Source organism: Lipophrys pholis (genome assembly GCF_963383615.2).
Source record: "Lipophrys pholis genome assembly, chromosome: 13".
Classification (NCBI taxonomy): Eukaryota; Metazoa; Chordata; class Actinopteri; order Blenniiformes; family Blenniidae; genus Lipophrys; species Lipophrys pholis.
This window is the reverse complement of record NC_137632.1, coordinates 29,097,377-29,111,197: the sequence shown is the minus strand read 5'-3', so window position 1 is coordinate 29,111,197 and position 13,821 is coordinate 29,097,377. Positions and strand designations below refer to the sequence as shown.

Sequence of the window (13,821 nt, the reverse complement as noted above, 5' to 3'; positions counted from 1 at the left end):
AGAAACAGATTACAGTTCTTTCAGATGAGAGTAGATTAAAGTTTATTCATCTTTTAATCTCCTGGAAATGATTAAAAGTCACACGTGGATGAATAAAGTGAATAAATGAGACGAAAAACAGTTAAAACAATGTGTGCTTTGTTTATTGTCACACTTTCTTCCAGAGAACACCGCTTACAGTACAGGAGGTAACAGATTACCCTATAAATACCAGGATTACATGAGTGCAGGGCTCCTCAGTGGAGGTGTGTGTGGTTGTGTGTGAGCCGCGTGGTGTCGAAGGCGGTGTTGAAGGCGGTGTAACGCAGCTGGAAGCCGCCGGCTGTGACCGAAGCGTCGGAGAGGAACTTCAGCGTCATGACGTTTCCTGCAGAGAGCCGGAGGAGAAAAGACTCAACGCCGTGGTGACGCATCGTTTACTTTAGAGGAATAAAGTGTGAGGCACTCACCTGTGCTGATGATGTCATCAGGCAAATAATCCCCACAAAACCTGGAGGTAGAAGTGAATGTGTTCATCAAAGTGTTAATTCAATTCCAGGTTTTTTCTATGGCTCGAAGTAAAACAGTGCAGAACCAGCGGTTCTCCGTTTGGATGGAGTTTGACAGTGACGGGTCTGATTCCTCCGTCCTCACCTGCCGGCGAAGCCCGACACGTCGTCGTAGCTGTCGTACACCTCCAGGTAGTCGGCCAGGCAGCCGGCGTCGTCCTCCACGTCCAACTCCAGGAAGTGGAGGTGGATCTTCTGGCCCAGACGCACGCGGATGTGCCAGTAGCAGATCTGCTCGTCCTGGTACTCGTCTGGGAAACCGGGAGACTGGATGGTCTTCTGCTGGTCCGTCAGAACGCCGCCACACTCTTTGGCTGGAGAGTGAGGATGGTGGGAGGACGGGGGGGAGGTGGGGGAGATGGGGGAGGATGGGGGAGATGGGGAGGACGGGGGAGGACGGTGGGAGGATGGGGGAGGATGGTGGGAGGATGTTGGGTAGATGGGGGAGGACGGGGGGTAGACAGGGGAGGGTGGTGGGAGGACAGGGGAGGATGGGGGAGGACGGGGGGAGGTGGGGGAGGTGGGGGAGATGGGGGAGGACGTGGGAGGACGGGGGAGGATGGGGGAGATGGGGGAGGACGGGGGAGGATGGTGGGAGGACAGGGGAGGATGGGGGAGGACGGGGGGAGGTGGGGGAGGTGGGGGAGATGGGGAGGACGGGGGAGGATGGGGGAGATGGGGGAGGACGGGGGGAGGACACACAATAATGTCATGACAGCCAGACTCTAAACCAACAGGAAGTGTTGAACCCCTCCTGCAGGTTAAATCCAAGAGATCTAAGATTTGGTCTGACAACAGTCCTTCCAATGAAACCAGCATCAGAATTCCTCTCCAAAGGTCAAAGGTCAAATGTCAAAGATCAAAGGTCGTGGCGATGGCAACCTGTAGAAAATCTGCTGGTTCACCATGAAACAGGAAGTGATGTGTAAGTGAGGTCCGACTCAGCCGAAGTGAAGCTGGTGGTCCTGAGCGTCTGGACTACAGTCGTCTCACATCTTTCCTCTTGACTTTCATTAAAACCCTGATTACACCTCGACGGTTCATGTGAAAACATCGCTTTGTGTTCTTGGTTCAGAAAAGTTTCATGTTTATACAAAAACGGCAGGAACACATTTTCGAAAAGTTGTGCTTTACCCCGTTTCCATGTTTTCCAAAAGTTCCACCTTGGGAACCATTTTCAAAAAGTTGTGTTTCCCCGTTTACATGTTTTCAAAAAGTTCCACCTTGGGAACCATTTTCAAAATGTTGTGCTTTCCCCCATTTCCTTGCAGACAGAGTTGGACCATTTTCAAAAGTTGCCTTTTCCCCCCGTTTTCATGTAGATGGAGGTGAACTGTTTTCAAAAAGTTGTGCTTTATCCCGTTTCCATGGAGACGGAGTCAGGCTGTTTTCAAAAAGCGGTGTTTTCAGTAGCTCCAAACTCCGTTGTTGTGGAAACAGAAACAAAACACACGGGCAGTGTGGTGTTGTCTCCTGAAAGCGTTGTGGTAAACGGGCCCGTGAGGCGGACGTTGCCATGGCGATGAAGTGGCGGCGGTACTCACAGTGCGGGTTGTAGCAGTAAACGTCCCATTTCTCGCTCTTGTTCAGCCGGTAGCCGTAGTCCACGACGCCGACCGTCCCTAAGCCGCAGTTGACGCCGGCTTTAACGATGGGGTAGCCCACACGGCCTCGGTCAAACCAGCCGGCGGCACAGACGTGAAAACCTGAAGAAACAGACAGGAAACATGGAGCAACAGGAAACACTGCTGCTTGTTCACACCACTACCACTTCAGAGAACCCGCCACCATCGGCTCGGTCCGTCGTCCAGTGGATCAGTGGAAGTGTGTCGTTGTGGAGGAAACTGAGCTACTTTTAAAAAAATTCCCCCAAACCATCTCTTCTGCTTATCAAGGGTAAATATATTTTCTAAGAAGGGTACTACAAACAACCGAAGAGGAAGGAGCTGATCCCGGCTGGACAAAAACAAACAAACTGAGAGATTGATCAGGTTAATGGAAGTAACGTCACAAATACTCCTGGAACCTAAATACTGTGACGATACATGGACAGAATAAATATCCAAGTATAACAAACATGACATAAAACAAAATGAACCTTTCTGATGACAGTATAGTACCTTGTCTCCACTGCACACTGTACGGTACGGCACGGCATGGCACGGCGCGGCACGGCACGGTATGGCACAGTACGGTACAGTACGGCATGGTACGGTACGGTACGCTATGTAATGGTATGGTATGGTATGGCATGGCATGGCATGGCATGGCATGGCATGGTATGGTATGGTATAGTACGGTACAGTACGGTACGGTACGCTATGGTATGGTACGATATGGTATGGTATGGTATGGTATGGTATGGTACGGTACGGTATGGTATGGTACGGTATGGTATAGTACGGTACGGTACGCTATGGTACGATATGGTATGGTACGGTATGGTATGGTATGGCATGGTATGGTACGATATGGTATGGTATGGCATAGTATGGTATGGTATGGCATGGTATGGTACGATATGGTATGGTATGGCATAGTATGGTATGGTATGGTATGGTATGGTACGGTACAGTACGGTACAGCATGGTACAGCATGGTACAGTACAGTACAGTACAGTACAGTACAGTACAGTACACGGCATACAGTATGATACCATACCATCCAGACTCAACTCTGTTGCGCAGTCCCACTGCATGTTTAAAATGTAGGCGGAGTTGTGAACGTACGCATGTATGGAAGGTCATCACGCAACAGAAAACAACGGAACACATTAGTTGCGGCTGCACCTTGTTTGAACACCAGGGGGCAGTGGAGCGCTACATTTCAAAAAACCAGTTCACTAAACAACCAGTGAGCACAAAGTGGCAGATGAGAACAATGGAAGGTTCCTACGGCGAAGAGATATTTAAATATTGCTGCTGGTCCAGACTGACGATCCTCACTGACCAATCAGCAGACGGCTGCATTGTAGCTCCGCCTCCTGGGACCGTACCTTAGTGCGAGCTACCTCAATGGAGGGGTGACAAAAAATGGTAACCTTTGGGTACGGTACTTTAGGTACTATCCACAACTTTTGACAATGGAAATGCACTAAAACTCGTACCATGCCATACCATACCAACACATACCATACCATAACATAACGCATTGTATCATAACGTACTGTACCACTATGTACTGTACTGTACCATAACGTACCGTACTAGAACATATCGCTCCATAATGTACCATACCATAACGTACCGTACCATAATGTACTGTACCATACCATGACGTACCATACCATGACGTACCATACCATAACGTACTGTACCATAACATACCGTACTAGAACATATCGCTCCATAATGTACCATACCATAACGTACCATACCATAACATACCGTACTGTACTGTACCATACCATAACGTACCGTACCATAACGTACCGTACCATAACATACCGTACTAGAACATATCGCTCCATAATGTACCATACCATAACGTACCATACCATACCATAACATACCGTACTGTACTGTACCATACCATAACGTACCATACCATAACGTACCGTACTGTACTGTACCATATTATACCGTACCATAACGTACTGTACCATAACGTACTGTACTGTACTGTACCATACCATAACGTACCGTACCATAACGTACTGTACCATAACGTACTGTACTGTACCATACCATAACGTACCGTACCATAACGTACTGTACCATAACGTACTGTACTGTACTGTACCATACATAACATACCGTACCATAACGTACTGTACCATAACGTACCGTACCGTACTGTACTGTACCATACCATAACGTACCATACCATAACGTACCATAACGTACCGTACTGTACTGTACCATATTATACCGTACCATAACGTACCGTACCATAACGTACTGTACCATAACGTACTGTACTGTACTGTACCGTACCATAACGTACCGTACCATAACGTACTGTACCATAACGTACTGTACTGTACCATACCATAACGTACCATAACGTACCATACCATAACGTACTGTACCATAACGTACTGTAAGATAACGTACTGTACCATAACGTACTGTACTGTACTGTACCATACCATAACGTACCATAACTTACTGTACCATAACGTACTGTACCATAACGTACTGTACTGTACCATAACGTACTGTACCATAATGTACTGTACCATAATGTACTGTACCAATTGAGTTTTTCCTGGTTCAGACGAGTCGGAGGAGAGTTCTATAAGGAGACTGGACGTTCTGTATAAACGAAGAGCAGCCTGTAACATCCAGCACCACTTTACGTTTTACAGATGTTGGCTTTCATTACTCGACCACAGAGTGAGTGCAGGACTGGAGGCTGAACGGAGCGGAACATTACGGTTTTTCCATGACACAAGCTGACGGAGCTTCACGTGGTCTGCGGGAGTCTCGGCGGGGGGTCCTCTGATCTGGCTCTGGCTCCCAGCCGGCGCCGCTGCATGTAAATCACCGTTTCTCACACTAACAAAGTCCCGGCGCTGCTCTGCAGGGATCTGAACTCCGTCCAGCGAGTCGCTGGGACAAACCTCTTCATAAAACCGGAGAAAGTCTCCGCCGGGAGGAGCAGCAACAGTCAGAGCATTTTCAAAAAGCTGCATGGACAAGAGTTGGATCATTTTCTAAAGGTTCCACCTCGGTAGCAGTTTCCAAACTGTGACTCCAAACTCTGTTGTCATGGAAATGGGAGCCTGGAAACACTCCAGAAGTTTTCCATTTTCACAAGAAAACGTGTTTTAAAAGCTGCAGCAGGTTGTTCTCATCTTGTCATCAGATGCTGTCCTGCTGGTGAAATGATAATGTTCTCGGCTGATGGTTGAGGAGGAGTTCGGCTGTACCTGCTGACTGTTGAATAAAAGTTCGGCTGTACCTGCCGAATGTTGAATAAAAGTTTGGCTGTACCTGCCGACTGTTGAGGAGTAGTTCAGCTGTACCTGCCGACTGTTGAATAAAAGTTCGGCTGTACCTGCCGACTGTTGAATAGGAGTTCGGCTGTACCTGCTGACTGTTGAATAAAAGTTCGGCTGTAGCTGCCGACTGTTGAGGAGTAGTTTGGCTGTACCTGCTGACTGTTGAATAAAAGTTCGGCTGTACCTGCTGACTGTTGAATAAAAGTTCGGCTGTACCTGCCGAATGTTGAATAAAAGTTCGGCTGTACCTGCTGACTGTTGAATAGGAGTTCGGCTGTACCTGCTGACTGTTGAATAGGAGTTCAGCTGTACCTGCTGACTGTTGAATAAAAGTTCGGCTGTAGCTGCCGACTGTTGAGGAGTAGTTCAGCTGTACCTGCCGACTGTTGAGGAGTAGTTCAGCTGTACCTGCTGACTGTTGAATAAAAGTTCAGCTGTACCTGCTGACTGTTGAATAAAAGTTCAGCTGTACCTGCCGACTGTGATCGGGCCTTTACGAGATCTGCGGGACTGTTTTAGAGCCTCTTCCTCTGCTCCCTCTGACAACCTGCTGTTACAAGTGTTCCAGCCGGAGCGGCGGCCATGTTTGTCCTCCAGCCTGCGTCCAGCGGAGCAGATGAAGCCTGTGAAGCGGCGGGTCGGAGGATTAGTCGTTCATGAGGGTAACGAACCTATCTGCCGGGCGGCCTCCAGCTGCTCGTATGTGGCCAGAGCTCCGCCCTCGTACTTGCAGACGGCTTTGGCCTCTTTATACGTCAGCTGGTATCGTCCTTTGCGTGATTCCCGGTGGTAAACTCCGGCTGCTTGTTCTGAGGGAGAAGAAAGAACAGGCGCTGATGACAGGATCGTCTCAGGAGGGTGGAGGAAACATGACATGACAACGATATTTAAAGTCTAAAACAGTGTGTATGTGAGGTCACTCGGTGACACTAAGACCACGGTTCAAGTGAAAATGCATCATTTTGCATTTTTGCTTCAGGAAATTTTCACTTTTCCAACGTTTGCAATGTTTTGAAAATGTTGTGTGTTTCCATGGAAACGGCAGAAACCATGAAAACGATGTAGTTATCATGTTGGTGCTTTTGGTTGTTTTTGTACTAAAGTCCAGGTGTTTCTGTCCTCACCCGTCCAGGTGTTTCTGTCCTCACCTGTCCATGTGTTTCTGTCCTCACCTGTCCAGGTGTTTCTGTCCTCACCTGTCCATGTGTTTCTGTCCTCACCCGTCCAGGTGTTTCTGTCCTCACCTGTCCATGTGTTTCTGTCCTCACCTGTCCAGGTTTTTCTGTCCTCACCTGTCCAGGTGTTTCTGTCCTCACCTGTCCATGTGTTTCTGTCCTCACCCGTCCAGGTGTTTCTGTCCTCACCTGTCCATGTGTTTCTGTCCTCACCTGTCCAGGTGTTTCTGTCCTCACCCGTCCAGGTGTTTCTGTCCTCACCTGTCCAGGTGTTTCTGTCCTCACCTGTCTAGGTGTTTCTGTCCTCACCTGTCCATGCGTTTCTGTCCTCACCTGTCCAGGTGAACCTTGCTCTCGCTCCTATTCAGCTGGGATTGACTCCCACTACCCTGAACAGGACAAACATGTAGAAGATGGCTGGATGTAAAGTTTAGAAGGTTTAGACGTGAGGAGTCTCTTTCAGACCTCACTGATGCGTTTCAGGTGTCAACCGGTCCTCAGGTGACCGGGGGCGGAGCTTCAGCGCAGGACTGAAGGTGAAATGGAGCTAACCCTTCAACTTGTTCCCTTTGAGAAGCTCACGTGTCTCAGCGCCGCCCAGCAGGAAGTCCTCCTCCACTGAGCTTTAAACCTGCATGACTGCAGAAGAAAAGTCTTCCCACTAATAAAGCGCCAGGGTTTATTAGCTCGGCGCTGCTCTGCAGGATTCTGTCCTCCATGCAGCTCCTGCAACAACCTGCAGCTTTCAACCAGGAGGACGGATCTGGAACACGCAAGGCAGGAACCTGCTGAATGAATTGTTTAACTCAGGGTTTAACTCGGGGTCTGGGTCTAACTCAGGGTTTAACTCAGGGTTTAACTCAGGGTCTGGGTCTAACTCAGGGTTTAACTCAGGGTTTAACTCAGAGTTTAACTCAGCGTCTAACTCAGGGTTTAACTCAGGGTTTAACTCAGGGTTTTGGAAACTTTGTTCTGATTGTCTCTACTGAGCATGTTCAGAACTACTAGTTACTACCAATGTGGTGACCAGGACCAGGACCAGGACCAGGACCAGGACCAGGACCAGAATGAGAGTTTCAGAAAAGTTGCGTTTCCATAGAGACAGAACATTTTTAAAAAGTTCCACCTTGGGATCCGTTTCCAAAAAAGTTGCATGTCCAGTGTCTCAGAGCTCCGTTGTCGTGGAAACTGACAAATATAACGCTGCAAAAGTTTAACGTTTCCACTTGACCAGTGCTGCTGGCTGCCCCCACAATCACAACCCTTTTTATAGGATACTGAGGAACTAAAATCTAAAACATTTCAATTTAGAACACAAATAAATAAAATAGTAAACGATATGAAAAAATGTATATTATTGAAGAAAATGAAGGCACATGAAAGATAAAAGATAAATTAATAAATGTAGACCAGTGTCAACCGTACAAGTACACAATAGATACAAGGGGTCTATTTTTCTCGGTTCAGCAGCAAGCTCCTCCTCCTCCTCATCCTCTCTCCTGTGTTTGTCTTCAGCAGCGGTCATCAATATATATTATATTATTATTATATTCATAATAAAAGCTCCTTCTCTCTGAACAACGCTGACTCGGCACAGTTGGTCGACGGATTCTAGTATCAGAGCAGAAGCTCATGAAGCTCAGCGTCGGCGTTCCTCCAAGTCTTCTTCAGTTAGGAATTGGAATTTTCTTGTTCCCTGAGATTTCTGCCACATGAGAGCGTCTGGTGCTCTGCTGGTTACTGAGGAGCTTTTCTAGAGCATCGGACCCTCTGAGCTCCAGCTGCAGGCCTGATGTAAACATCCTGATGCTTATAAACCGTCAGGAGGTCAAAGTCTGGGCAGTGTGTGTGTGTGTGTGTGTGTGTGTGTGTGTGTGTGTGTGTGTGTGTGTGTGTGTGTGTGTGTGTGTGTGTGTGTGTGTGTGTGTGTGTGTGTGTGTGTGTGTGTGTGTGTGTGTGTCCTCTGCTCTTCCAGTGAGCTGCTTCGTGTCCGAACTCGTTTATTGTTTACAGTCATTTGGTTTGTGAAAATAGACATTTTCATCGTCTGCATAAAGACGAACTTTAAAGGTTGTACATTAGACCGTTTGGTGTCAGAGGTCCGATACTTTTGTATTGTAAAGTGTACTGCAATTATTGTAAAGATTGATACTACTGAATACTTTCTCCCGTATTTCCATGTATATACGTGCATATATATTTATCTAAATATCTCTCTCTATATATACACAGTATTTTCTCTTGTGTGCATCTATCCTGACTGTCTCTAAGTATCTGTGCAATGTTGAGCTGCTGTGAAGACTGAACTTCCCCCATGTGGGATTAATAAAGTCCGATCTTATCTTTTCCCCCCAAATGCAGCTTTGGTTGAGAATTTCAGTCTAAAAGTCCTTCTAGTGACGTTACAGAGAACAGGCTGTTTCTGTGTCTGCACCTTTAAATGCTAACGAGCTGTGTCTGCTTTCTGGTAGCTTGTAAGGAGAAAGTGAGTATCCACTGCCAGAGGGAGGGGCTACTTCCCCACATTATGTCATGAAGGGAAACCTCTGATTCACTGGTAGGGCTTTTCCACCGGAAAGAACCAGGTTCTAGTTCAGAGCCGGTTCTTAAATGAGCACCCCCAAAGAACCGGTTCTTTGTCCACCGGTAACGGAGCCAGTAGAGCCAGTAGAACCAGTAGAACCAGTAGAACCAGTAGAGCCAGTAGAGCCAGTAGAACCAGTAGAACCAGTAGAACCACGTCGCTGCGTCACTGATTTGACCGATTTGGCGCCGACAGGAGACGGACTGTCTTCATTGGTTTAGTCCGGGTCGCTCCATCTAGTCTGACCTGAACCTCTGAAGCACCAAAGAGCCAGAAGACATTACGTCTCTTCGTGTCTCTATTGGTCTTTGTTCACCTCCGTCTTGCTTTAGTCCAGAGCTCCAGAGTGGACATAGAGGGGAATAATAACACGTGGATGAGTTTGGCTCTTATTTTTCACCATTCCAACATTCCAGAGTGACGTTCTGCTCCTTTCACTTTATTTCTGGACGTGTCTGAATCAAAAGCTTCAACATGGAGGAATGGAGGTGTAGAATGATAGAACTGCTCTACAGCCGTTTCCATGGTAACCTAGGTAACCACTCTGATTAATGTTCTCTTTCACATGAAGACATTAAAAGGCTCATTTTAGCTCTAAACACTCCAACTTTCATTTCCAGTAGTTTGTAGTTTGTTTAGTAGTTCCTGAGGAACCAGAAGCCAGAGGAACCGGCGGTCAGAAGGTGAAACAAGACCTGGAGGTGAAGTTAGTTACGATGATGTCATCATGAAAAGTGTGAAAAATAAACTACAATGAAAAACTGCTTCTGAATTCTATCTGACGTAGCTGACTGACAGGTGGAGCTCTGCAGCAGCTCGAGAGCTGCGGATTAAATAATTCCGTTCCCTCGTATTATTAACTTATATCGTTCCCACGTTATTAGTATTGTTTCTCTAGAACCGCTCTGGAGCTCCGTGTTCCCTGGAGATTTCAGAAAGACGGTTCAACCTCGCCTCCACCTTGTAGGTAGTGATACCTCCAGAGATAACTCCGCCCCCAGCTGATGACACATCTGACCCCAGTCCAGCTCCTCTCTGGTCCCAGTCCAGCTCCTCTCTGGTCCCAGTCCAGCTCCTCTCTGGTCCCAGTCCAGCTCCTCTCTGGTCCCAGTCCGGCTCCTCTCTGGTCCCAGTCCGGCTCCTCTCTGGTCCCGGTCTGGCTCCTCTCTGGTCCCAGTCCGGCTCCTCTCTGGTCCCGGTCCGGCTCCTCTCTGGTCCCGGTCCGGCTCCTCTCTGGTCCCAGTCCGGCTCCTCTCTGGTCCAGTAACGAAGTGGGACCAGCGTAGCACCAGTTTAGCTCCTGTCTGGCCGGGGCTTTGGCAGTGGAAAGACAAAGAACTGGTGCTAAGTCTGGCCCTGGACCAGAACTAGAACCTGGTTCTTGCTGGAGGAAAAGCCCCCCATGTTCTCTAGAAAGTGGCGGAAGTGAGGGAGATGATGGACGTCCTTCACTTCCAGAGCCTCATGCAGGCTGAAGGGACACATTACTGTTGGAACACCGTCATTAAAGTTTCAAAGTAAAGGTCAGTATTTTACCACTGAAGGTGAAGTAGAGCTGCTTGTGGATCCTGACGATGTGATTGGTCTATAATTCCACTGCAGACAACAAAGACTCCAGTCGGAAAGTAAAGAATTTTTATGAAAAACCTTCTGATGCAAAATACGGTGAGACGTCCAGGAAGCTGTTGCATTATGGGAGTTCTAACAAACTCCCCCGACGGAACATCTCTGAGGCTGTTTGGTATCAAACGGGTTGAATCTCTTTTAAATCGATCTATTTTTTTGTTTATTTACAATTTGCTTGGTGGGTTGGCCGACGGCCCGGAGCTGTTATGGTCCCGAGTGTGTGTGTGTGTGTGTGTGTGTGTGTGTGTGTGTGTGTGTGTGTGTGTGTGTGTTTTAAATACATTACAGTGTAAATAAAGAAAAGAAAGTCAAAATTCGGACATCGAAGCTGAACTAAAGAGAGAAATAAGAATTTTTCTCGACTGAATTCAGACTTTGTTTTAAATGAATCCCAGAATGAAACATGAATTCTGGGATTATTGCTGGATTATAGTCTTGTTTCCTGTAGGACTGAGAGGTTGTGATTCTTCAGTTATAATAAGATTTCCCACAGCAGAAGCAGACCGTCTCTTGTTCCGGCTCATAAAGCTGCTGAGCACAACCAGACTTCATGAGAGAAAAACTGCAGCGTCAGCAAAGCAGGAAGAAACTCTCACGTGTCTCTGGACCTCACCAGAACCTCCTTTTCATTCACTGCATGGTCTCAGTGATGAAGACCACAGTGTGAAGAGGAGGTATGAGAGGAAAGTCACTCAGGACGGAGAGAAGAGGAGGAACTCACCGAGCCATATGGAGTTGTGAAAGACGCCGTTCTTAAAGCCCCACGCCTGCGTCTCTTGGATCAGGACCAGCAGCGTCCAGAGGAGCGTTAGGACGCACATCGTGGGGCCGTCTGAGGCTTCAGATCACTTCTCCTGCTCCTGCTCACTTTAAATACTCACAGCTTCAGATCCTGCTGCTGCTGCTCCTCCTCCTCCTCCTCCTCCTCCTCCTCCTCCTCCTCCTCCTCCTACAATACACATGGCAGCCCGTCTGGGCTTCGTCAAAAAGCAACTGAAGGACTCTCAGACCTGGAGGGTCTAAATTCTCTGGTCTGATGAGACAAAGACTCTACTGTTTGGAAGAAACCAAGAAACGCTCACTATGTCCTGAAGCATGGCGGAGGCAGCATCATGCCCCACCAGGACAGTACATCATTCCAGTGAAGCATGGCGGAGGCAGCATCATGCCCCACCAGGACAGTACATCATTCCAGTGAAGCATGGCGGAGGCAGCATCATGCCCCACCAGGACAGTACATCATTCCAGTGAAGCATGGCGGAGGCAGCATCATGCCCCACCAGGACAGTACATCATTCCAGTGAAGCATGGCGGAGGCAGCATCATGCTCAATTCTGCCATGACCCCCCAAAAAAATAATTTTCTCAAAGAAAATGAAGAAAAGACACTGACGTATAAAATGAATGAAAATGACTAAATACATAAATGAAAAATACTTTATCAGGTACTTTATCAGGTACTACCTCTGTTCGTCTGTATGTGGACGTTCATTCACCTGATTTCCCAGCATCGTCACAAATCCAGAGCAAACCCAACATTTACCCAGTTTTACTATCAAAGAACTGCCAACAGTTTGATCTGAATGGTTCTGGTTCTGGTTCTGGTTCTGGTTCTGGATCTGGTTCTGGTTCTGGATTCTGTGACGTGACTGAGGTCCGGTTCTTTCGGGATTCTGACGCTGCTGTTTGGGAACAGATGAGAGAACGGTTGAGAAAACATCCTGTTTGACGTCACGCCTCGTTGGAGACCCCGAACATCTGGAAAAGTTCACACACGGCGAAGTACAAGTACTCTGCTCCTCTTACTCAGCAATGACTCCCTCCGTCAACTCCTCAGCTGTTGAGCAACTTCTGTGGAAGAGCAACATGAAACATAACATTTGTTTCTGAGGTAAAACTCAAAGTTGAGGGAGGGAGAGAGGGAGGGAGGGGGAGAGGGGAGGGGAGGGAGGGAGGAGGGGAGACGGGAGAGGGGGAGAGGGAGAGGGAGGAGGGAGAGGGAGAGGGAGGAGGGAGAGAGGAGAGAGGGAGGGAGGGAGGGAGGGGAGGGGAGGGAGGGAGGGAGAGAGAGAGAGGGAGAGAGAGGGAGGGGAGAGAGAGGGAGGGAGAGAGAGGGAGGGAGAGAGGGAGGGAGGGGGGAGGGGAGAGGAGAGGGAGAGGGAGAGGGAGAGAGGAGAGGGAGGGAGGGAGGGGAGGAGGGAGAGGAGAGAGAGAGAGAGGGAGAGGAGAGGAAGAGAGGGAGAGAGGGAGAGAGAGAGAGCGAGAGAGAGAAGAGGAGAGAGAGAGAGAGAGGAGAGAGAGAGAGAGAGGAGAGGAGAGAGAGAGAGAGCGAGAGAGAGAGGAGGAGGGAGAGAGGAGAGAGAGGGAGAGGGAGAGAGAGAGAGAGAGGAGAGGAGAGCGAGAGAGAGAGAGAGAGGAGAGAGGAGAGGGGAGAGGGAGAGGGAAGGGAGGGGAGGGAGAGAGGGAGGGGAGAGGAGAGGGAGAGGAGGGAGAGGGAGGGAGGGAGGAGAGGGAGAGAGGAGGGAGGGAGAGGGAGAGAGGGAGAGGGAGAGGGAGAGGGAGAGGGAGAGGAGAGGAGAGGGAGAGAGAGGGAGGAGGGAGGGAGGGGGGAGGGAGAGAGAGAGAGGGAGAGGAGAGGGAGAGAGAGGGAGAGAGGAGAGGAGAGGGAGGGAGAGAGAGAGGGAGGAGGGAGAGGAGGGAGAGGAGGAGGGGAGAGAGAGGGAGGAGAGGCGGGAGAGGAGAGAGCGTGAGAGAGAGGGAGGAGGAGGAGGAGGAGAGGGGAGGGGAGAGGGAGGAGAGAGAGGAGGAGAGAGGAGGGAGAGGAGGGAGGGAGAGGGAGGGGAGAGGGAGGAGGGAGAGGGGAGGGGGAGGGGGGAGGAGATGGGAGTGAGGGAGAGGAGGAGAGAGGAGGGGTGTGGGGTGTGGGAGAGTGAGAAGAGGGAG

At 49.0% G+C, this 13,821-nt stretch overlaps 1 protein-coding gene across 1 annotated transcript; it reads right to left on the bottom strand.

Moving 5' to 3' along the window:
• Positions 1-21: 21 nt before the first annotated feature.
• Positions 22-11,789, bottom strand: tnfaip6 (tumor necrosis factor, alpha-induced protein 6). The gene is made up of 6 exons (XM_080478586.1): positions 11,601-11,789; positions 6,166-6,303; positions 2,093-2,254; positions 634-862; positions 450-490; positions 22-367 (listed from the first exon to the last, which is right to left on the bottom strand). The coding sequence occupies exons 1-6, from the start codon at positions 11,698-11,700 to the stop codon at positions 237-239; spliced, it is 801 nt and encodes a 266-aa protein (XP_080334712.1). The 5' UTR covers positions 11,701-11,789; the 3' UTR covers positions 22-236.
• Positions 11,790-13,821: the final 2,032 nt, after the last annotated feature.